The sequence below is a fragment of the Bombus terrestris genome, chromosome 7 (assembly GCF_910591885.1).
Source record: "Bombus terrestris chromosome 7, iyBomTerr1.2, whole genome shotgun sequence".
NCBI classification, from domain to species: Eukaryota; Metazoa; Arthropoda; class Insecta; order Hymenoptera; family Apidae; genus Bombus; species Bombus terrestris.
This window is the reverse complement of record NC_063275.1, coordinates 19980840-20006814: the sequence shown is the minus strand read 5'-3', so window position 1 is coordinate 20006814 and position 25975 is coordinate 19980840. Positions and strand designations below refer to the sequence as shown.

Sequence of the window (25975 nt, the reverse complement as noted above, 5' to 3'; positions counted from 1 at the left end):
CTTCTTGACTTATAGCGGGTCATTGTCTTTTTTTCTATGTAATCGCATAAGCGGTTTAACAGAGCAATAAATGATCTTCTCGTGTATGTTGTTGTATAATAGCTAAGCGTTTGAGTAAGTCAACAGTTGTTAGTCATTAATCCTATGGTGCACACGTGAGGAAAAATCACATCAGTGCACCGTTGGGCCTGTCGACAGGCCTATTACCCCTACCTCTTTAGCTCAATATTATTCTATAAGTTTTCATGTGGAAAATAATCGTAAAGATTCAAGGGTATATATATATTTATTTTATTAATATCAACAGTCCAAAATATCTTGGAAAAAGGATTTAGTTAACAAAATGTATACTGTATAACGTGACATGTAGCATAGGCGGCATCTTAACCTCAAATTGTGTTCTATAAGGTTAAGAAATATTTGTTGGGCTACATCGGATTTCAGGAGAATCGATTCGTCAGATAGCAGGAGATAGCAAGATCTCAATCTTTTTCTACACAGTGTGCCACGAAAATATTTGGACATTTATATAAAACATTTTGAAATGTCATTAGCGTTATAATAAGACATAATTATCACGGTTTATTTGGTAACATTTGAAGATGTACAGGAATTAGAATTGTAATTTCTACTTTTAATAATGTATATTAGGTCTTTTGTATTTTGGTTTATTTAGGTTTGCAGTAAGCAATTTGTAACTTCTATACACATTCTCAGATTGGTGTCAAATTTGACCAATCTACGTACATACGTAATCACCATAGACTGTTTCATTACGGTGTTAATAAAATTTCAGACAGTTTCATATAACACGTGTAATAGTGACATTCTTAAAACATGTTCGTCGATAAGTGTTCAAATATTTTCGTAAACCATCGTAAGTAGTTTAACAGTTCGACGCGTAACCGTGTTAACTCGATATCAATTATGAACTGGGTGAAGCTAACTGTGAATTCCTGTAAGTTACGAGAAGACAAACGTACGCAGTAAGAATTTCGATAATTCGTTGTTGCAATAGCCACCTATCCTTAGTGTCAACTAGAGGCAAGCACAGTAAATACGCAACGATATTGCGCGCATATTAACAGTTTCTAAAGAGAAATTCTAATTTCGGTATGAAGCATTCGTCGAATTCCAAGCATACTGAAATTCTAAACTGTCTGTCTATTCTTTTTGATCGATCGAAAACGCATGGAAAACTACATAGAAAAATTTGAAAGGTCTACAATGTTGAACTTTTAGAAGGAAATCAATGGGGAAGTACAAATGTAAACAGTGGAAGATTGCCATAGCAAACAGATAAACAAACTGGGGAATCTCCCGATAATTTGAACGGATGTATGTATAAACATTTCAGGACAATCAAGAACCATTCGCACGAGAGACGTGCACGCAACCCGAGAGATAATCGAACTGGGATATCCCGTTTTCCCTGACTCTGCTTGATTCAATGCCAAGAATTCTTCGCACACAATTACGTCGTTCGCTGTGCTCTACGATCTGCGATTAAGTAATTGTGTGTATCAACGCGACGACCCGGCGCGACGTATGGACAGTTATAGGTCGAGGAATTATCGACAAAAGAAAATAATGTAATCACGATTTCTGCTATTTTTTAATTATTATTCTCGATGTTCATAATGTTGTTTGATTTTCCATTTTTCTCTATTTTTCCTGTGTGCTTGAATCGGGAAAGATGGTTTCCAAATGGTATTTTTATTATTATTAATACGATATATATACATGTACGTATTTCGATACACTGTTATTATCGGGTTGATATTATTTAATTAATACGTCATATTTAATTACACTATGATAAGAACGATCGACAAATTAAATTTAAAATTCGTTGATATCATTATGTTTAATTCTAGTGTTTAGTAGATATATATATTACAAGAATTTACTAAAAATATCGTGCATTGGTATAAATACATATTGTACATTGTACGACATACATACGAATGATTATATTATTGAACATAAACAACGAGTTTACAAAATCCAGAAGAAAAATATACGTGGATATATATAGAAACTGAAATGACGTTGTATAACTGTTATCAAAACACAGTCGTAATTAAAATTCCTAGTGTATATATGTATAGAATTGAAGAAATAGGCAAGTTCTATGCGTTTGGTAAGTTCGAGTATTACTTCGAAGAGAAAAAGCAGCGAAGAAAATATGGAGAGAAAGCCTGTTGCGACTGATGCTTTCTTCTGGATTGGTCAGTTCGATTTTCTCGTTGGGGAAACTGACTCGTAATAATTCTGCGTTTTTATACTCTCCGCTACGTATCTAACACTGAACAGAGTTAACGCTAACGGAGTTTTAACATTTTAGACGATAATTTTTAAACGTTTTACATAGGATAAACGGAGCTAATAAATAATTACGGCAGTAAGTTACGAAATAATATACTGACGAAATTCATGACTGTCGATGTTGTTACGTTAGCGAGTTACTTACGATCATGTGAAAATAATTATATATTCCACATTATAATCTGTTATCGTAATTGTTTCTAATGTACTGGCTCGTGTAGCGATCCATACTGGTACGGTGCAATAAAAATTTGCAGAAGGCACCTATTATTTCCATAGAATCTAGTGTAGAAGCATAATTGCACAGGCTACGTACATATTGACACAGTGAACGTGGATTCCAGCTAGCCAGGAAGTGGAATATTGCGAATCCTTTTTTCTCAGCGAAATATTCTTGCTCGAGAAAGGTTAACCGTGTGAAAGATGGAAAGGAAAAGAGCTGTCATTCAGAAAGAAAATTACCTTGTGGCTGGTTGAAATTTTATTTAGAAAGGATTTCGTCGTTCCATTTCTTGGAAAATGTGAATTTTACAATTTTCTTTCTAAAAGCACGGCAATTTCGTGATATCCTAGAGTTTTATTTCTTAGAAATTCAAATGTTCTCTCTCACGAACGATATCGTAAGTTTGCTCAAGTAGTTTAAAAATACCACTCATTAGACAGAAAACCATTTCTTAACTAGATTAGCGCGAATTAATCTATACAAGATTCATGGCTCGGTAATAAACCAAAGTAAATTATTTACTATTTCGTAAATCAGCCTCGAATCCTCTTTTTTTCTATATATACACATATCACTCGATTATCCCGTACAAGATAATTTCACAATACTATCAACGTCACACATAATAGAAAACTACAACACCAAATAAAAGTCTAACACGATGTCATCATCTCCCATCGAAATGTCTGGAAGCGATTTCCGAATGAACATGCAAGATTCTTCGTTTAAAAACACGTTTGCAGAGAGCCACCGAGCACCGAGCATCGTTACACGCGAAAAAGGCAATTAAACTCGGCGAGTCTTACACGCTTTATCGAGTGTCACAATAAGATCTTCAGCGTGCACTTCAACTGAGACATCAACTTGACTCGATGGCTCGATTCGCGAGATGCCTTCGAGCATCCTTCGATATTAATCTTCGTCGAATCTATTGGTAATACATCTTTCTGTTCGTCGAACACCGTTGGATGAATTGCGGCTCGGTCGAATCGAAAGAAAGAGAGAAAGAAATTCCTCTGCGATATTCCCATTGACATTATAAACGTCATTTCTTTACAGCCAAAGAAAATGATTACTCTTCTCTCGTCGTCGTTACTTTTTATCTTCTCTTCGCTTTTTTCTTACCCTCTGTTTTTTTTTTTCTTTTCTTTTTTGCGCCGTCATCGACCTCAGACCGCAGCGGTTCTGTTGACGACATTCACAGAAGCATTCTTGCTCACGGCCGAGTACATGCTCGAAGCTCGCGTATAATGGCACCCAATGCGAATACATTCTGCGACTTCATTAATGACGGGGACACGGTGTATCACGTGGGACCATTACACCGAACACACACGACTCTGTTGTGTGAACGTTACGTTACCGGAGTTATCTAAGTCGCGCCGCGTGTCAAGTCCTTCGGAGTTGGACGTGTGTCTATTCATTAGCGATATAATGCACCGGATCACATTATTATCTGCACACCAGGAATCATTTGTATATATATTATTGGCGAAACATGTCGGGATATTTATTCGTGTTGTATATGTAGCCGGAATATTCGCGAAACAAGTCGGGAAAAAGAAACTGGCTGGTTTGCTCGAAAATTCAGCAAACTCGTGGGACTTGAACCACTTTTTGCGATGTTTCGTATGCCGGCAATATAACACGGCCGTGCAACGTTTTAAAAACACGTAAAATTAATGGCACATGATGGGACATCGGCTAGGTGGTATATACATATAGAAGTTTTTTGTGGAACGTTACTTGCGTGTAGGTGAGTGTTTCCTAATAGGCTAGATGTTTGTATATTTATGAAAAATGTTTATATGCAAAGATGTGCAGGTTTTATACGCACAAATGTTATAAAACATCCGAAGTTAGACCTATTAAATGTCATTATGAGTAGGTAAGTTTACAATTTTCTGTAATTAATCATAAGTTGACTAAGACTGTCAGAATCCTCGATGAGAACGTTTCGCATACTCCATTGGATATTCCTAGAAAGTAAATTGCTGATGTTTACGCAAATTCGTATTTCTATGGACACGATTATAAAAGTGGAACGTAAACAGACGTATTAAATATTATTATGAATACCTGCTTATATTTCATTTTTATAATCGTGTTCGTGGAAAAATTGTCATGAATGATTCTGCAAGTCTTAGTCAACTACGATTAATTACAGGAAATGTTATCCTTAACTTGATTCTCGATAACTTTTAAATGCGATTTGTAAATTTCGTACAAGCAAACTCTCAAAGTACGTATATCATATCAATGTGATATTCTTTTAATTTCTTAACTTAGAAAGGCGAGTGAACTCGTTCAGATTATCATAATCTTGGTGTAATAATTTTTTAGTCACTTATTCTCTTATTTACCCGATAAAAATAAATTGTATCCTTCTCGCATCTCCACGAAATAAATTCGACGAAGGTAACTTTGTCTTTATTAATTTTTAATTCCATCGTTACGATTAAGTTAGCTAGTTAAGAACGAAATTTCTTTCGCGTAATATAGTATTTACTTAAGTCTCGTTACTTTGAATCTCTTCGAAGAACGTACTTGTCCGTACAGCGATGCCTCGTCTCGACAAATTGCAGACATTACGATATCATATCCGCGTAGAAACGTAAAATTTCAATGTGAGATTAGCAATGATTTCGAGAGTATCGTTCCTACCTCATTTCCTGGGAGTGGAAATTCTCGACGTCGCATGCCTTTGTTTTTCTTTGCTTGAGATTTTTAAATCCAATTTGTAAATATTATTCTGCTTGTGTACGATTGAATCGTACATGACTACATCTAAATATCTACAAATAATTAAGAACAACAGATTCCTTAGCAAGTATTAGGTAGTCCGAAAAGTTTCTTTCGTTCCATAAGGTGATAATAGATGAACAACAATTTCTGTTTTATATTATTTTATTGACTTAAATATGATTCATTTCGTTCTATTTCTATTATTATATTCGTGCATAATTCAATAAGCTAATCTAAAACAAAAGACATTGTGCGTTTATTATTTCCTTATAAAACGAAAGAAACATTTCGGACAACCTAATACTTAAGCTATCAAGCGACGAACTAGTTTTATAAAGTTTATCAATTACAAACGTCTGTTTTATTATTTCATATTGTCGTTCGAAAGTCCAAATTTAATTCGATTCTAATATTCTGTTCTATGCAACTACGATGATTACAAAGAATAATATTCATTGCAGTTTGATTTATATTTATTATTAATTATTTATTATTATTTCTTTGATAATTATATAAATATTTATACGTATATATTATTAAATTATTATTTATTATTAAAGTACACAGTTTCGAAAAAATAAATAAGTATTAGGATATTTCTGAACTGTAGTGTACATGTCAAACTGATCGAAAGAGAAATGTTTCTTGGAATGTTGTACAGTAGCTTGCAATTATCTGGTATTTTTATTCTTCTTATCTTGCGTATAAATAAAACCTTTCAATTATTTTCTAGACGATATTTGTCAATAGAATTTTGTAATGTTGCAGAGATAGCATCGAACGAATTTCTGAACTTGAATATCTTTGAATCGTTACTTAAGATTCTCAACATATTTTAGAATCGGATAGCATCTCTAATAATATATTACGTTTCTGAATATGTAGTTTCGACAATATCTGTGCACAGTTATTTGGATAATTCTTAGCATCGTAAGTGGAATTTTAGAAAGCACCATGTTCACAATGCGAAACTGTTCCGAACACGACACGCCTGAAGAAACAGCTACTAAAACGCAAATGTTTCGACGAGCCGAATATTTTATGAAAATATCGCCGAAGGAACTCGAATTTATTTAAAATAGGGAATAGAAATAGTCAGAAAATTAGCGAGATATTCAATGTTATCGATCGGACGACGTTTGTTTCTTTTTTTTCTTTTCACTAAAAATATATTTCTGCTGACAGGAAATAATAGTGGTTTTTCTCACCTCAAAGATCCGGTTTGTGAGTTCATTCACGTGGAATGTTATCCAAGCTCTTCTCCTAAATATTTAATGCTCTCTTTTGAAAAAGTTCCATACGTCGAAGACGAATATTATAATTTCACGCAGAATTGAATCTCGCTTGATTATAAAATACTTTTCTTGAAATACAGTTTCATTCTATGGAATACGGCTCTTCACATTCTAATCCCTGCTCCGGTAGTTTTGCAGCCAGAAAAATGTAAGATTTTCGTTATTAATATATAACGATCAACACGATTTTAAATAACGAAAGAAATTGCGATAGTTAAGAAGATTACTTAATAAAGAAAACATAAAAGTTCCGTTTAATAAATGAACGAATACTATATATTTGGAGACAATCTAGAAACACTGCGTTAAGGACTTTTTCAATAAATGGATTATTTTCAGCTTTGATCAATATCGTCAAAGATAACGTCACGCTGATAAAAACACGACACACTCAACGAGTTAACCATTAAGTGTACAGAGCATACGGAACAGCGAACCAAAGAATGTCACATCCGCTTGCTTCTAGAATTCCTTTATCTTCATAAACATCATTTTATTCCATTCTTCGTTGCACTGCGCGAATATTTAGCTCTTTTAGCTGGAAGATTTTGCGATATTTTATTGATGTGAAACGAATTCAAAGAGTACACGTCTACCGAAAAGAAGAATATTAAATTTGAAGCGTCTGTTTTCATTCTCATATGTCGAATTAATAATATAAATCAATAAGTATATTTGCATAAAATTTTATTTGTGATTCCAACTGGTTTGATTACAAAAAATATAAATTATTATATGCTATATCGTATACTAATAATATATTATTAAATTAATATAATTATACAATTATAATTATTATATGTTTTCGTTTTAATTTCCAGAATAATTTAAATTTGACTATTTCCGTTTGTTCGGAAAAATCCACTTTGCCTCCAATAATTGCGGAACTTTCTATATTTAATGAAATACAGGAGAAGAATTTTTGGAATTGAATGCCATTTTAGCCAACAAGCTTCCATTTTTAATCGCCGAATACTATTCGATCACGATATTCAGTTATTAACGAAAAAATAGCCAATCATCGAGTAGATGTAATTTTTCACGCTAGTTTTTAATTTAGATTAATCAATTATGTCTCGCTTATAACAACAATCTCCAAACTTACAACACAGAACAATAACGTTCCAAGGAAAGATTTCAATAATAAAATTTTCACTATATTTAAAGAAGATTATAAACAAGTTATAAAATCCCTTACTTTCTCAACAAACTGCATAAGATAATACTTATAGTATCAATTTATTATTCTAGGTAATAAGATCAGTTATCAGATAAGGTAATAATAGTATCAATTTATTATTCTCCGCTAATCATAACGAATGACCTAAATGGGTTCTCATCAAAGATTCTCAACGTGCACTCGAATCAACCGGAACGACGTGGCGCGTCGAAAAATCCATTCATTTATTCTCGTTTTAACGACGTCAAAATTCCACGAATCGCCGTGAAGATTTTATTCGCTGCAAGCAAATCGTTCGTGAAAGCGGACGAGTCGACGACGGTCGTGGAGTGAATTTCAACTTTCGGTCGAAATTCAAGCACGCCCTCCTTCCTCTTGGTCGAATTTCGACAAATGGTTTTAAGGAAGCAGTACGATGGAAGATATTATCAGGCCGCGCGGTTTCCTGACTACTGGCCTAGACTCTCGTTATTATTATGACACTCGCGACACGAAAGTATTTTAAAACCGGCCGGAGTCCGTGACTTAGTCTACACATATTGCTGAAGCGCGTTGCAGTTAATTATTGTTATAATTAATGGCTTGTAGATATGGAACGACGAAGTACACTAACGCGTGTCCATCATTTTTTAAAAGTAGGAAATTTGTTCGACGATGACGTTCACGTGCCACGACGAGGTATCAGTAATCCGAGCAACGACGAGTGTCGCTTCAATCGGAGTGACGGAACCGAGTGAAACGATAAGAGAAAGTGTGATGACCGCGGAATTATTAAAACACGAAATGTTACTAATATAACGGATAGAACAGACGCTATTGAGACTGCGGTTATATTTAGGTCAGAAAGATATTTGAGTCGAGCTGAGTGATTCGTGTTGTAATTCGACAAATTCGGTTATGAATCACTTTTAAGCGATCTACATTTAAAAGCCGGACTATTTTAACTCGCCATTAATCGCTTGCTAAACAATGAAATATATTTTGTACTTGTATTTACAGCCTGACAAAGATCTATATATATATATATATAATTATTTTTTTATATTTATTTCTACGAGAATATAACTTTTGCTCGTGTAAAGGAAAACTCGTTCAACTGAAATTAATATTCTCGATTGTAGTTATCAATTCAGTGTGTATGTTACTTTATTTCTGGAGATTATTTATTTTTACCTTCAACTTTATCATAGGGTTGTTATTCGTGTCATTTTCTGGCTTTTGATGCTTCTTCTTGCTATATTTAAAGTAGATGATATTTTCTGTCGTTTTTACGATATATTAAATATTAATATGCATATATGTTAAAGGTTAACATATTATATCGGCGTTTCATAATACGCACGCAAGTCTGATTATTCTGAGCAAAGTTGAAGATCGAATGTTAAGGTGTGGAAGCTTAGGTGACCTAAAAATAACTCTACCTTACTAGATTCTGTCCTCCTTAGTTAAAATGCCCTATGATTTCGAAACTGAAGATAACTGAAATTTTATCATCTTGTTCGTGCTACCTTCCACTTTCAATTTCAACGTGAAATACTTAGTCATTATTTCGTAACAAACTGTACAATAGAATTTTTCTTAAAAGATAAAATACTCGGAGAAACGAGTTGGTTAAAGTTACTTTGTTTTTAAACATCGTGTAATTTTTAAACGTTTGCTCATATAAAAATAGAAGTGCAGATGTGTATTGAAGAATGTAAATAGAACATCAGCAATTGTATCGACAGGTAACTATTGTTTAAGCATTAGAGTGGTTACGTAGTTGTAACAATAATATGTAATAATTATTTCGTCTGATAAACAAAAATAGGATTTTATACAAAATTTTATATAAAATTTATTATATAAAAAATAGGATTATATATATAATTAATAGGATTTTTATATATATAATTACGTTCGTAATTTGTTGTAATCATGTGAATTGCACATACTCCTTTCTATTGTTCATGCATAAGTTTGTTACTCTCATTGCTATATTTCTCTTATGTTCAAACTAATTCATATATCATGATATTAAAATTCAAATAAATTTATATTACCTAATATAAACTTGTATAAATTTTGATAAAAGTTTTGCTATATTGAAATTTTCAAAAATAATTTTTCAAACTGAACAACTTAAACTTGGCTCTCACGGTGTTTGATCAAACGAAATGGAATTTTAGTAAATAGTAAATTACGATGTTTAACAGTGTGTATTGAAATACGAACGTTTTCTTTTCAAGTGTACACTCGTCTCGTTTGGTACCTCGAACCGGCGTAGAGTAATGGCCTCTATATGCAAATCCCTGGGGACTAATCTGAGCCAAAAGTCGTTTCCTGTGTATGTTTTAATGGGTTGGTCGTGTTCTAATATCGATAGTAAACACTATCCGCGTGATACTATACTTCGAAAACCTATTTGACTTTTCTTACGTGCTACTTAGTTGCTCTCGTTTGTACAAACAGTTGGGTTTTTGCGATAACGATAACAATTCCACATAAAAACGATAACACAAGCTACTAAACAAGAAACTTTCCTTTTACCTTCTGCCTGTTTTCGCGATAATACAATGCGAAGAAACAGTTTCCAATGACGTGTGTCAATTTAATTAAATCGTGTTCTACGAGAATGCATATTCGGATTCTTTACAGGGAATGATTCTCACAAGTGTGTTAATCGATGTAAACAAGACTTCCTTATTCAATGGGAATCTTATTATTTGTATTATCACTGACTAGCATTTGAACATTAAGTAGATTTGATTTTGTTTTAATTCTTCTTTAATTGTAATTATAATAATATGATGTTTTGTAATGGAGGAAATCAAGGGCATTAAAATGGAGTAATGAAAAAGCTTATCGATAATTAATGATTGTACGTATTAAAGTACTCGAATACAGTGCCAATTTTCTATCTACATATATCAGCTATCGGATAATAAATAGTCTTGAGTTTATTAAATAATAAATAATATTTATTGACGAGGAAAAGGAAGATAATACTTCAACAATTATTTTTTCGTCGTTATACGAGATATAAACAAAATGATACTAATGTAAGAAAATACGTGAACAAATAAAATATAAATTTCGAGAATCTCGTATTAGATTTTAAACGCATGATAATATAGTTAATAATAGCAGCGTTATGTTTACGGAAACCTTCAATAACCTATGTTGAAAGAATAATCCAGTTTGTTCTCTAGATATTTTCCAATCTGAGCATACCTATTTCCTTATCAATATGGATAATACAAGAAGTTTAACATTGACAGTATGCCATCTTTAGAAATACTATGTTAGTCACCAAGCAAAGAAAAGAATTGTCAATAACTGTGTATTTCGAAAGCGTACTTCAACAACGAAACCCTTGGTTATAGAATTATTTTTATATAAACAGAGTACGAAATACACGAAACGAAATAATCATCGTCCAAGTGTTTATTAAGAACGAATTATGGCACATTGTTATTAACGATATTTTACAATTCCAAATCTTATGTTATTTTATAGTATATGTATATATATCATTTCATTCACGTTTCTCTTTTTTTACCTACAAAGGTCCTATTATGTCATTTATGTCATTTATTTTATGTTCTAAAGGTCATTTTGCAGAAGAATATGAATATACGAAACTACTTTTCATAAGAATATACTCAAAATATGCACTGGCTCACGCAAGTACACAAACGTCCATAGTGACATAGAAGACTTTAATCAACGTATTACGCGTGTTATATGAAACTTGCTGAAATTTCATTAACGCTATAACGAAAGACGACTATCGTGATTATATTGGTAGAATTTGAAACCAATCCGAAAACGTGTATAAAAGATACAAACATATACGTACGATGAATAAAAAATTAATATACAGCGTACATAGAAGTTTCAAACATATAATTGGTATTGAAATTGATCTCACTAAATATCGTAGTTTACCAATATAATTAGTAATTGTCCATTTAAATATCTCGATGATCTTTGCAAAGTACAGTGTCTACGAGAATTACTTGCACGTATTCTCATTTTTCAATGAAACACTTTTTCGTTATCAAGCTAATAGTATGAAAAAATTATTGTTTCTCATAGTATCAAATTTTCGTAAAATAGTAAGTATGATTAGTATGATCGCTATGTAAATACAGTATTGCGCAAACACTTTTTGTAGCCGTCGTATATGCTTGCAACGCTTGGCATATATATCCTATAACTTCTATGTTATGTTGAACTTTTCCAATGTAATCGTGATAGTGTACTCTCATAACGGTGCTAATGAAATTTCAAAGTGTTTTCTACGACACACATAATATATTCGTAAAAAATTTCTACAAGCGTTCAAGTACTTTTGTGAGCCGTCGTATTCTGTACCTGTATAAGTAATGTGTCCCGTTTTCTGAATTTCTAACGCGAGTATCCGCGTAACAAATTCCGTCGCTCATCTAAGCCGCTCCGCTCCGGAGAAAGTCGAGCAGATTGCAGGCACGGTAAGGCGACGCGAGCCGATTTTTCGAAACGTCAGATACACCGGAAAACAGCGGGGCAACGTGCAACCGTTCCCGTAAACACCGCTTCGTTCGTGAAACGAAAGTTCGCTCGTTGGCTTCATCGCTGGCTCGCTTAATTTTAGAAAGAACCAACGGAGAGTAACTCAAAGGGAAAGAAGGAGAAAGAGAAAGAGACGGAGAGAGAAAATGTTCCGAGGACATTCTCGTGCAAGGTTTTACGAGACGCGGTTAATGAATGATCGAACGGCCGTCGATAGTAATTACCAAACGAACGATAACCTTCGACTGAACGGCGAACTTATCACGAAAACGCGTAATCTTGCTTTTATATTTCATTGTAACGCCGTGACAAATCGAGAATAAAAGTATGTATAAATGTTTGGCGACAACGGTAGGATGGAAAGTGAGTTCGATCGATTGGTGTAACGAAATTGTTACGTTCGTTGTCAACGAAGAAATAATGTCGTATCACGACAACATACGTCATTTACATTTCGCTATACGCGAGCAAAAAGAAAACCTGACGCATGCACACGTTGCCTTTTTCTCTTTCTCACTCGATTCTTCGTCTTTTCTTCGTTCTGTCCCTCTCTCTCTTTTTTCTCTCGTCGCCGAGACACTGGCGCTCGCGCACGGCCGCGATGCAAAAATGCGCATTGCTATGCAAACGTAGGTGAATGCACGCACGCACCGGTATTTCTGCTCGATCAGAAGAAACGCGTGGGCATTAAAGGTGAAACAGAAAGACGGGAAAACAGGTGCTATATTTACCTTGGATGTCGGCGGTCCTGGCTGAGGTGCGTTCGATTATCTTCGACGCGCGTCCATGGAAGAAACCAGCTCTCGTTCTCTACGACACTCGAATTCGATGATAATCGATGCTTTCTCCTTCGACGAACTCGAAGAATCCGTTTTTTATTCCGTTTGCCAATCTTCTTAAATATATCAATTCTATTATATTCCTATTTCCACGCAGAACAATCGACACTTTCCAATTGACACTTTATATAAATTCTCGATTATTCTTCCGTTTCTTTTTATTTACGTTTTCTTCTTTCACGAAAAAAATATTTCCTCTTTGCTTCTTATTAGCTCCAAATTGTTTTAACACACGACACTTTTCCTTCTCGCTTCGACCGACACAAGTTTTATCCCGTCATTCAGGTTCCTCCGTCCAACGAATCCTTCTCCTTCTCTTCTGCCTGTCGCTCGCGGCTAGAGTTGATCAATAACTCGTGCTTCGAGTTTCTTTCGGGGATTCCCAGCTGGATCTCTCGGGCATCCGATGAAATTACCTTCGATTGCCAGCGGAGGAAGGCACTATCTGCGCAACACGTGGAAATTATATTGGCTGACGAGGTGAAAGTCGCGTATTATCGCGTATTATGATGGAAGAAAAGAAGACTTCCACGGCTTATCTCGCAGCCGCGAGAACGAAACGACAGAAAATTGACAATTCTTTCGTTCGGGAAGGAGACCTGTTGCGCGTTCGCTCGATTCGGTCGATTTTGCATCGCCAACGTTTAGCTATCCACGTTCAAACTCGTTTAAACGGGATTTACTTCTCTCTTGTTTGAAAGTTTTCGACGGCGTAACGATCGCGGGCAAGATATTTTTATGCAAACAGTCGTCGTGAGAAGAAATTTACGCGCGCCGTGCCTGCTATCGAGTTTGAGCTTCAGCCATGCAAAACAACGGATCAAAGAATATCTTTGAGAACCCAGAATATTATCGTCCTTCTTTTAACGTTAGAGCTATCATCTTTAATATGTATCTAAATACGTTATACAGGAAGGCTAGAGGGGAAGAGTAGAGGAGTAGCATTTTCTGTCTTTCACGGAGAATTAGTTTCGAAGTTTACTACGTTTCTGATCGATAATCAAAATTCGACGAAATCACGTCTCTATCTCGGTAAAAGTAAATATTAATATTATCGAAAAGAAAAAATCCGATAGCAGTTGTTTTGATTGGTTTGATAGTTCTAATGTTAATGGTTTCTAACGTTATACGAGTTGAGAGTGATGTGCTTTATTTATGTATCTATTAGATGTATAAAAATTCGGTGCTTCAGTCTTATATTTAGTTTTATATTATGGCGTGTGCCTCCCTTAACGTATCCCTTAATATTCTAACTCCGATATAATTAAAAGAATAATTGCAAATATAATTGTCTCTGATAAAATGTGTATTTATGAGTATGTTCTTCCTGCAGTTATCTATCGAAGTTGTAAAAACGATATACTTCGTTGGCGATGATACTGATAGATAATATAACATATACGAAACAATATCGGAGATTATTTAAACAAGTTTTTGAGTAAAATCTTTTACTCGTCAAATCCTTCGTAAAACGTTCGAGATGCAGAAACAGCTGGGTCACAACGACTGAAAGAATGGAAAAGAAAACATTGAAATAATCAGAAGATAGGAAATAATTTTAATTTTTAAGAATTGGGAAGTACATTTTGCTCACAAAAGAACATGAAACTAAAGGTACAGAATTCTTCTTCTACGCCTAATATACATATACATTGTGTTATTTTTATTTTAGTCGTTTCTATACCAAGGATAACATTAAGAACGAAAGACACAAAAATCGTAAAACAACATAAAGCTAAAAGCACGGAATTTTTTTTTTCTACATCTAATACGATACGTTATCATGTTACTTCTATTTTACACATACATTTGTATACATATTTCTTTTATTATTATCATACCCTCGTATTTCCATTAAATAATTTACGTGCTACTTTTTATTTCTTTTTTGTTATCAACGTGGAAAACTATAACCAACTATGCAATTATAGAGGGTTAATTTCTCTCTCAGCGATCGTAAATGGGGTGGTGAATCGATATCGCGCGACGGAATACGTTTTCGCGTATACGCGACCGTAACAACACAACACCGCGAGTTGTTATTGTTGATTCGAATTTATGAATGGAAGAAGAACCTCCGTTGGAGACGAGCAAAGAAACGAGTTGTACGACTAGCGGGATTTTCCTCCTTTCTCCCTGCCATCATTGCTTCCTTTCGCTTTTTTTCATCCTTATTGTGGCATCTGTAGAATTATCGTGTAACTGAACGTTCCAACATTTTTAGTTATATAGTTGCGTGATCGTGCCGCACCTTTGAAATATCGGTGGATCGTTTAAAAAACTTTTAACGTCGTGTGATAGTTGGAACCATCGAATTCATTATTTTAATTCATTCTTCGTATTCTAGATAACACTGTGAAACCGGAAATCTGATCCAAATGTTGTTCACATCGTTTTTTATGCATATTCGTAGAGTTCTTTTTGTTTATATTTAGAAAAAGATCGGCGAGTAGTATCGCATCCGCGAAATCTAGCTTTCGAGCGTCGAATAAAGAACAGCTCCGATCGAATTTAACGATGACGACACAAGCCGAATGGGAATTTAGAGTTTAACGTTAGATTCAAGTTCAACAATGTAACGCGAGAGATGATTTTCTCTTCTCACCGTGTTACTAGTTGCTTCCTCTTTCTCTAAGCCTCTTAAATCGGCGACTATCATTCTCACCCTAAATACAAATAAGATCGTGTTATGTTCTAATTTATCCGTGAGAATCTTCCTCTCTCCTTTTCTCAAAATGATCTAACTATGGAAAATCTCTCGAACGATATAACGAAAGTATTAAAATTCGATAGGTTTGTGGGAAAGAAATAATGCATTGGATTTTCAAGAACGATGCTCGGAGATAACGAGTTTGGTAAAGTTATTTCGAGTCACGTGTATGGAATTTCGCGAACGTTGGTTGCGTGAACGAAACTCGTTCCCATGAGCCTGAACGCTTTTCAGGGAATTCCTGTTTCTTGCGGTACGCAACGTACATTGAGTCAGCGTATTTGTTTGGCGAGCGCGTAGGACGCGCAGAACGAGGAAAGAAAAGAAAAATGCAGCACGCGACGGAAACGCTCGCTACGAGGCGGATTATCTCCGCGTGTGCGTTTTCATTTCCCATTTCCATCGTGATCGTCTCGAAGTCCTCGCCGAGTGTTACGAGGTCACATCCGCGTACGAGAGTGACCGTATTCGTTCGCGTGCGTTCTTACGCGCATCGAGGCGTCGCTTTTCTCGCGGATGTCGCTCATTCGATACAAAAGAAATTCGCCGAAACAAATTGAGGAATCGAATCAACGAGCGGAAGAGTATGGTCGTTTCTTCGAATCGTTCGTTCGTTTACTCGTCGTGCAATACGATTGAGAAATATTTCTCGAGCTCTCCGATTGGTTATCGATCCGGAATGTTCTGACGATCTATCTGATAAAGACGACGGGAAGATTGTTTCTCTTTTACGTTGCGTACTGGCTAAATAAACGTACGAGAAGAAAGTTGGAACGGGACGATTCATCGGGAAACTCTCACGATCGGTAAGAGACGAGGCAGGCAAGGCAGTGATAGTCGCGCGAGATCGAAACGCGAAAAGAATCGAACTGGAAGGTAAAAAGAAACGCGAACGACGGGCCAATATACGTGCGCCCGTATCCAATTAATCGTGCACAATGAACCCACGAACGATGACGTACACATATTCACGGCGCTGTCGTTTCGTCCACGCGGATCTTCCTTTCCGCCAGTCTGGTATATACCGTTAATTGTGCTCGATTCGATTTCGTCAAGTTTCACAGAAGGTTTCGGTGATCCAGGTTGAACTCGTTCGTTTGGAAAAAAGTTGCACGGCCACACGGTGCAACTGTAGCGATATCGTCGAGGCCGAGAATGAACGTACGATCCTTGGATAAGAACGATGCTCGTTGCGTGGCCAAAGTAGAGAAACGTCGACAGGGGTGGACAGACTACGACGATGACGACGACGACGACGGTGACGACGACGACGACACTTCACTCTCAAACTTTCTCGTCTCGATTCGATCGCGCGTGTATGCGCGTATAAGCGACGTCGCGTTTAATACACCGGCTCGACAAATCGGAATCGATTGTGGAGCTTAACGCTTGGCACAAGTAGTCTCGGCTGACCGAACGCCCGATCCGGACTGACTATAACTGTAAACCATCACTTGTCGCTGCCAAGCTTGCCCCCACCGGCCGCCGCGAAACGGATCGTTCCCCACTTTGCCAACTGCCATGCCACGCCGCGCCGTGCCGCGTCGCGTCGCGCCACGCCGCCGCGCCACCGAGCTCCCGCTCCAAACCAGTTTTCGATGCGCTTCGCCACTTCCACCTTCGTCGGCTCCGCTTCAGAAGCGTTTCCACCTGCTGCCGTCGCCGCCGCCGCCACCGCCGCCGCCACCGATACTGCGCCCGCCCGAATCCAAACAGAGCAAACGCGCAACACGGTCTTTCCACCTTGAACCGGCTCTGGCCGAAATACGCCGGCTCTGGTTCCTCTGCTCTTTCAATCCAGCGTGTGAGATCGCGCGTCTTTGCCCTGGCGCGGATCCCTGCCACGCACAGTGTTTTAAAATGACTGCCTAACAGGGAAAAACTCATAATTCTGATCGTTTTCAGTTATTCTATTTTTGTGCTTTTTGTATTTCTAAATCTGTAAGGATTTTTAATTAGAATTAAATAAAAGCTATTTGCTTATAAAAACGTGTACGTAGAAGTCTTTGTTGTCTTAGAGAATATCACTTATCTTTGGAATTGTCTTATGTATTACATGTATATGTAGAAAAGAGCGCATACCTAAGATTCGTAATAAGGAGATTACAAAGATTCGACGAAGACAGTAATTTTTGGAAATTCGGTTTCCAAAGTAAAGCTATCTGGATTGATGCGAATTGCTCAAAATTGCACAGCTATTTGGTAGTTTCAGTGCTTCGACTCTTGTAAAAATAAAGTGCTAGTTTTTGCAACCCTTTTCCGTATCTATTTCAGTTACTAGGTTATGTTATATCTTTAGAATATCCATGGCCTATACAAAGCTACCTATAACAAGGTGATTTTACCTGAAGAAATAAATACAATAACTCAAACTCAAGCGTCAGGTAATATTAGTCTACACATGGTGCGATGACTCTGTTGCGGCCAAACAGGCAGCCGCACGTTGAAACATATCAAACATAGACTTGTTCTTTTTCCTAAGGCAACTGAAATGTGCTACTTTCCGTAATGCACGCCGAGTGATTCGACGTCGTTACGATTTCGATACGATTTCGTTGCAATGACCGTGTACGATTCGCCAGATTTATGTTTCTAGCCATGAAATAGACGCGCTAATAGTATCGCTAATTTTCATAAAATGGTGTGCTGCGTTTGCTATTACGCAAAATTGATTATATTCTTTCAAATGATGAAAACGTATCGTGGCAAAGAATAAGATCACGAAATAAGGGATGACGTTTGAGTACGTGACTAAATTCAAATTCCAATGATCTTGACTTATATCGCTACGATCTTCAGCACTCTAAATGATAGAACGTGCGATTTTCTTACGGTAGGACTCTACTGATTTGAAATTGTCGGAGGAGAGATAGCAGTTTATGTAATAGGAAATCCTTTTCCGTTCCGTTATTGATGATTTGTCGTTTAAATAATAGTTTCGTGTTCAGATAACTGGATCGATAAGCGTTCGATTAATCAGGTATTAGGTAATTAAAGGATGTTAGAAAAAAGTCAAAAGCTGAGTAACTTGGATATGTGATATTAATATTAAAAATGTTATTAAAAATGATAAAAAAAAGGAGATAAAGAGGAAGCAAGGCAAGCGCTCACGGAGTAAAAAGTTGCCAATATACACGCGAATATAATATTTTGTAGATAGAAGTCTATGTTTACATTATGTTACATAAAAAATTTGCCAAAATATATGTGTCGTTCGTTGTATTTGTTTTTACGTGCAAGTGACTTTTGTTAGGTGACCGCACTTTGCACTCGATCAGCGTTGAACGTTGATGCGAGTCAAATAACCCTTTCCTAGCAATTTTAACATAACCGAATGGAAGTAGGTTAGGGTTGGTTGGTGATTGGCTGCTGCGATTTATGCGTCGGGGAAAGTAAGGATTACGTTTGAGACGTAAGCATTAAAACGGAAGGTTTATGTAGTTCACTGGAACAGCAAAGACTTAGGTTATTGGCCCGGTTTGGTGCGCATAGACGAGACCGGTTTCAAGGATGTATGAAATGATGCTGAATTGTTTGCGGTTGCAGAAGTTAAGTGGGTTTGAATATCGTGTACGAATTTAAATACCGTTCTTCAACCCTTCCGGCACGGTATTCTTAGAACTAAAGACGTTTCTGAAATATATATATAGGTCAAAGCACAAAAATACACGCGAATATCATCTAAATACTTTGTATCGAATAACAAGTCAATAATTAATTACGATGTAATATAGTATACAAGGGAATAAAAACGATTTTATGTTGTAGTAAACGTATACGTGTGTTTTTTGAGCAAATGATCATGTTTGAAGTTGTATATTTTATTCCAGATTTAGCAAATCCGTCAAACAACGAGTTTCAGAGATTCTGTTTCTTCAATTAACTGAAATACGTTTAAAAGGTGCTTATGGAAAAATTATTGTTGAGTTTCATTGCAGTAAAATCGCGATTATGTAAATAATATGTATTTATTTTCGACATAATTATTTATATATTATTATATATTTAATATACTTCATAATTATATGTCGGAGATGTAGGGACATCGGGCCTTTCTTTTGGAAGATTCCCTAATATTTGGACTCGAGGTGATATAACTCATCGCCGAACGTAGCCACGGTCACGGGATGAACGAAATGTCTTACAGAGGAGGTACCAGTGTTGAGGGATACGCTGTATAAACAATCAAGTCTTGATCAGGAGCAATGCTGGTTTACGTGGAACTGCCTAGCTACAGCGCTTGGGAATTTGTTGATATTCCCGATCGATATGTATTTGACATGTGTGACTGTACCTGTCTTTTATTTTGCAATTTCCTTGGAGAGTTTTCTGTCATTGACTTGGAGTCAGTCTGAAAGTAACCCAACGTCTGAGTTAACGTGTCTACGTGCTACAAAATGTATTCCATTGTACAAAGAGTTTATCCGTTGACCGTCGATTCGTAATTGAGCCCAGGAACATTGTCAATAGCTTTTGTTATACTTATTAATCATTTCACGCCTAAAATTTCTAACGAAATCCGACATTGTTACTATAATTGTTTCTATTATTGTTTCTATTATTGTTTCTATTATTGTTTCTATTATTGTTACTATTATTGTTTCTATTATTGTTTCCATTATTGTTTCTATTATTGTTTCTATTATTTTTCCAATTATTGTTTCTATTGTTGTTACTATTATTGTTTCTATTATTGTTTCTATTATTGTTCCTATTGTTGTTTCTATTGAATTATTTAAATTTGAATTTTTGAAAATATGAATTTTTAAATATTTAAAAATTTGAATTTTTGAAAATTTGACAATTTGAATTTTTGAATTTTTGAAAATTTGAAATTTTAAAAATTTGAAAATTTGAAAACTTCAATTTTTGAAAATTTAAATTTTTAAATATTTAAAAATTTGAATTTTTGAAATTTTGAAAATTTGAATTTTTAAAAATTTGAATTTTTAAAAATTTTGAAAATTTGAAAAGTTGAATTTTTGAAAATTTGAATTTTTAAAAATTCGAAAATTTGAATTTTTGAAAATTTGAAAATTTGAAAATTTGAATTTTTGAATTTTTGAAAATTTGAATTTTTGAAAATTTGAAAATTTGAAAATTTGAATTTTTAAATATTTAAAGATTTGAAAATTTGAATTTTTAAATATTTGAAAATTTGAATTTTTAAAAATTTGAAAATTTGAATTTTTGAATTTTTGAAAATTTGAATTTTTAAAAATTTGAAAATTTGAAAATTTGAATTTTTAAATATTTAAAAATTTGAATTTTTGAATTTTTGAAAATTTGAATTTTTAAAAATTTGAAAATTTGAAAATTTGAATTTTTAAAAATTTAAATATTTAAAAATTTGAATTTTTGAATTTTTGAAAATTTGAAAATTTGAAAATTTGAATTTTTGAAAATTTGAAAATTTGAATTTTTGAATTTTTGAAAATTTGAATTTTTAAAAATTTGAAAATTGGAAATTTGAATTTTTAAATATTTAAAAATTTGAATTTTTGAATTTTTGAAAATTTGAATTTTTAAAAATTTGAAAATTTGAAAATTTGAAAATTTGAAAATTTGAATTTTTGAAAATTTGAAAATTTGAATTTTTGAATTTTTGAATATTTGAATTTTTAAAAATTTGAAAATTTGAATTTTTAAATATTTAAAAATTTGAATTTTTGAAAATTTGAATTTTTAAAAATTTGAAAATTTGAAAATTTGAAAATTTGAATTTTTGAAAATTTGAAAATTTAAATTTTTAAAAATTTGAAAATTTGAATTTTTGAAAATTTGAAAATTTGAAAATTCGAATTTTTAAAAGTTGGAAAATTTGAAAATTTGAATTTTTGAAAATTTAAATTTTTAAATATTTAAAAATTTGAATTTTTGAAAATTTGAATTTTTAGAAATTTGAAAATTTGAAAATTTGAGTTTTTGAAAATTTGAATTTTTGAAAATTTGAAAATTTGTTTCTATTATTTTTTCGATTATTGTTTCTATTATTGTTTCTATTATTGTTTCTATTATTGTTCCTATTATTGTTTCTATTATTGTTTCTATTATTGTTTCTATTATTGTTTCTATTATTGTTACTATTATTGTTACTATTATTACTATTATTATTATTACCTTATTTATAAAATTTCTAACGAAATCCGACATATATATCGGTTGTATTAAATCAATTAACCCACTCTGAAGAAGTTAAAGTACCGAGTAATTAAAAAGAAAAAATTTGATAAAATAAAATATTAGAAAAAAGTAGAAAGGGTTCATAGAAACTTAATATGGCACGAAAAGCAAAATTTTGTATTCAACGGAATAAGAAACGCTTTTCCAACAATTTCTAAATTAATAAAATTTATTGTGCGTGAAGAAATTGTTTTATCGTGCGTTCTTCGTTACTCAATACAGTAAACACAAATACGTAGAGATATTAGTCTACGATAGGATCATCAAGTCTAGACAGAGGGTAGTTAAATGCATACGTATTCAACAGATGGCTCGTAATTTTGTCATAAACAGATGAAAAAATGTTATTCTATATCTTTAGCATCCTTTGTCGTGTGATATATTATTATTCGATTGTACAATCATTTATAAAATATTTTCTATATTTACCTACTTTTCGTAGTAGAAAATTTCATAGAAAATACCAGCTTAACATTTGAGTGTCATTTTAAACGAAATTCTTTTTGACAGGCAATGTAATTTTGAGTTAAAATATTCTGGTAAATTTAGATGTTAGATTTGATGGTAACTTAAATCTTCCGGTTTCAAAAAACGTAATTTTCTGTCGATAGATTTCGTTTGTGCTTCTTAAATTTGAAAAAAACAGCTCAAAACTTTCAATAAACTTACATCTTTGTTTTGAGAAACATCATATAATTTCCAGCTAAGGACCATTGCTAAATTAAAATCTTCAATTCAACAATATCAAATATTGATATTCTGAGCGAACGTTCTCGATAAACTTAGATCTTCTAGCTGAACAACAAATAAATTTACGAATGTAAAGAATTTATGAACATTATGAAAAACGAATAAAAATATAATGTTTAAAAACAGGTATAAATACTTTTAGCAACTTTGGTAAGTTATTACACAAGTAAACTTCCGTATAATGTTGGTTAATGAGATTCAATGTAATTGATATCTTAGCTAATTAAATAGCGTAATTTTATCTGTTACTGTTTTAATTTATGTTACGTACGATTTTCAATTGTATAATATTAGACGGAAACATGTTATGGTGCGTTAAACTTAACTGTAGTCTCTATTGAACTAGTACCAGTTTGTTGCTACTCATGATGTAATAGATACGATCAACAAACTATCTGAAACACATCATTATGATGGTTTTTTGTCGTTAGTGTTTTTGCTTGGTTCTGGCTGCATTAACCTATTAATATTTTAAAAGCAACAAAATGAAACCTACTTGGTCTGTCCTCAAAAGCCATACGAGTACGTAACATTAAATAATCGTAAAGAAACCTAGTTCCCACAATTACGTTAACCCATTAAGGATGAAGCAGTAAAATATTATATAAAAGTTGAGTAAATGCCGTATTATTGGAAAATAGAAATAAAATAACCTACAGACTATTTTATCAAAATACGAAAAAATTATTAGAATAATAGATATTTTATAGGAACCCATTATAAGGATTAGAAGCGTAAAATGGAATTTCTATGATTTAAAGAAGATCGTTTTCACGTTACTATTACGCTGAGTTTCATAAATAATTCATATAATTGCAGCATCTAGATGGAAGAAGGAATAGCGACGATAAAAAGTGTTAAGCAAATCTTTGGAATTCCCTTTCGTAACCGTGATATCATAAAGTAGAATACAATAATATAAAATGACCGAAAAGTTGAAAACAATATTTTGATCTAGTATAACGTTAACGCTTACCGAGTGACCCGATTCTACCAACTAAATTTATAGTTACATTATAATGTAATTAACGATACATTAATAGAGTTCAAATAAAATTTCCTAATCCAACGTCGAACAAAGTTGTTTTCGTTTCGCAACAGAAAAATACCATTCATCCGTTCTTTCAAAAATAAATTCGTCATCTCGAACAACAATCGTACGACGGGAGTTAAATCGGAATCCACTATCTTCCCAATAATTATGTCCGATATGGCGCGTATATTTTTCGTTTATTTATCGAATATTATCGTTGCTCTCTACCTGATTAGTCTACGACTAAATAAAGATGTTCCTTATCGATGTTCAGTTTCCTTTAATTTCTTTAGGTTTCATCTTTAGTATTTAATTTTTTTTTGTCTAGTTTTTAGATTTAGATGTTTCAGTTTCAAATGCTGTTGTATCGTTACATACAGCTGTATGTTTTTTCCTCGTTCGTTGAGCGACGTTTTTCACGTCGATGAAATTCACTTTGATGTGTATATATGTACGTACGAACGAGATCGTGAGAAGCACTCTGGGAAAGGAGAATGCCTGTGGCAGGCTGATTTCTGAGAGGGTTAAATAAAGTCGCGCGTTAACGTTCGTTTTTCACCTATAATTAGCAAGATAGACAAATCAGGAGTTCTTTGTTTCGGATCGAAAGTTTGTCAAGATGCTCGTTAACAATAATACAGCTAGATCGCGCTAAAGACTGTTTGTTCTTTTAGAGTTCATTTACAAATCTTCTTTATAATTGCCACGCGGTCGGCGAGATAAGCGGGTTACTCGATGTGTTTCGTTCTCTTCACGAACAATGAAGACTTGTATTTTCTTTGAAATTACTATTGTCAAGCATCGACCAAGCGATACGTATGAAAACTATTTCTTAAAAGTCCGTCAGTCTCTGCTGTCTCGTTGCTTTGAATAAACCTCCAGATAAGGTTATCGTATTGGAAACACGAATCGCATTGTCTGTTGTGACGTTTGGTCATTCAGCGGCTTGAAATTAACTGTATCAATTATGGAAACGTGTTTAAGTACGTTTATATAGTGCAGGCTACTATTTCTGTCTAGAGATAACCTTCCGTAATCTATCGCTGAATTATTACTTTTAATCTTTTCGTGTATATATTCTAATGCCTCGCGAATCACATATTATAATTTGTCGCCATTTAGCGTGATGAAATTATTTGTATACCATGTAGGATTTTTATCTTATGCGTTACGCTTTTTCTTTGCCTTGTTTTTATTACAGTTCCATTACTCTGGCCGATTGCTGGTTTATCGAAACACAGAATCGTTTTTATCGCCTGTAACAAATTCGCTGCAACGAAATGGTCGACGAGTTTCGTAAAATTGTACGGTTTGCTTTTGCATTTTGTATCTCATTACTGAAAATGAATACGCCTTAATGCTTGTCCAAACGAGAACTTGTCTTATTGTGAGTATTCTTGTCGTACGACTAAGTGATTCAGGATTTAATAATAGCGGTAACGGACAAAATTCCTATTATTTCAGGCCAGGCTGTATATTTACTCGCGTCAAACAAATTTAAAGTAGAATTCTATCCACTGATCGTAGCGAAGAACCTAGTTGTACGTCATTACTTTAATGCAGTAAATTACTATCATAACAGATTCCACCTCTGTGGGTTTTAAATTATATTCAATTAACAGTTTTGTTACTGTAAACTCTGCAGTAGAGAAATTGCAGAATCAGTTACGTACTGTACATCGTATGATAAATAATTTTGTTAGGAAATGTAATATTGTCAAATGGAAATTATTAACTGGACTTTATTCGTCGGTACAATTCCTTTAGAATGTTTTATTGCCTTTTTTTTTTACACATTTTAAAAACATGGATGTCCTTAAATTCATCTCCAAAAAAAATTGCATTTAACCGAGCTGACTGTATAAACTACGCTTCAAATCGGAAATTCGAATTTCTTCAGACGTTGACAAACATGTTTTATGAATTATTAATATTAATATTAATCATCGAGATGAGTGTGATACTTCCTCAAATACATTCACAATACTTTTAAACGTCATTATAAGAAAGAGAATTATGAGTAAGATACGAGAATTCTTAAGAATTATAACTACCTTCACATTTTTAATGTAATATGAGCAATAATAAAATATATTAGGTTTCTCAGAAAATTCATAGAGAAACCTAAGATTTAAATACAACAGTTAGACGTT

The 25975-nt window shown here is 33.8% G+C and overlaps 1 protein-coding gene across 7 annotated transcripts in view; it reads right to left on the bottom strand.

The window, feature by feature from the left end:
* The window catches only part of LOC100646539 (class A basic helix-loop-helix protein 15), a 288728-nt gene that overhangs the window by 12229 nt on the left and 250524 nt on the right, over positions 1–25975 (bottom strand). Inside the window, exons 1-2 of one of the 7 annotated variants that reach the window (XM_003396777.4) lie at positions 16882–17420; positions 13039–13591 (exon numbers count right to left, since the gene is read on the bottom strand). The exons of 4 other annotated variants lie outside the window; for them this stretch is intronic. Coding sequence is in view for 1 of the 3 variants with exons in the window: in XM_048407753.1 (XP_048263710.1) it covers positions 3677–3823 (147 nt within the window). In the remaining 2 variants the exon portion in view is untranslated. Of the gene's footprint in view, positions 1–3676; positions 3839–13038; positions 13592–16881; positions 17421–25975 lie in introns of those variants that run through there. 2 more of the 7 variants (XM_012310571.3, XM_048407753.1) reach the window with 2 other exon arrangements.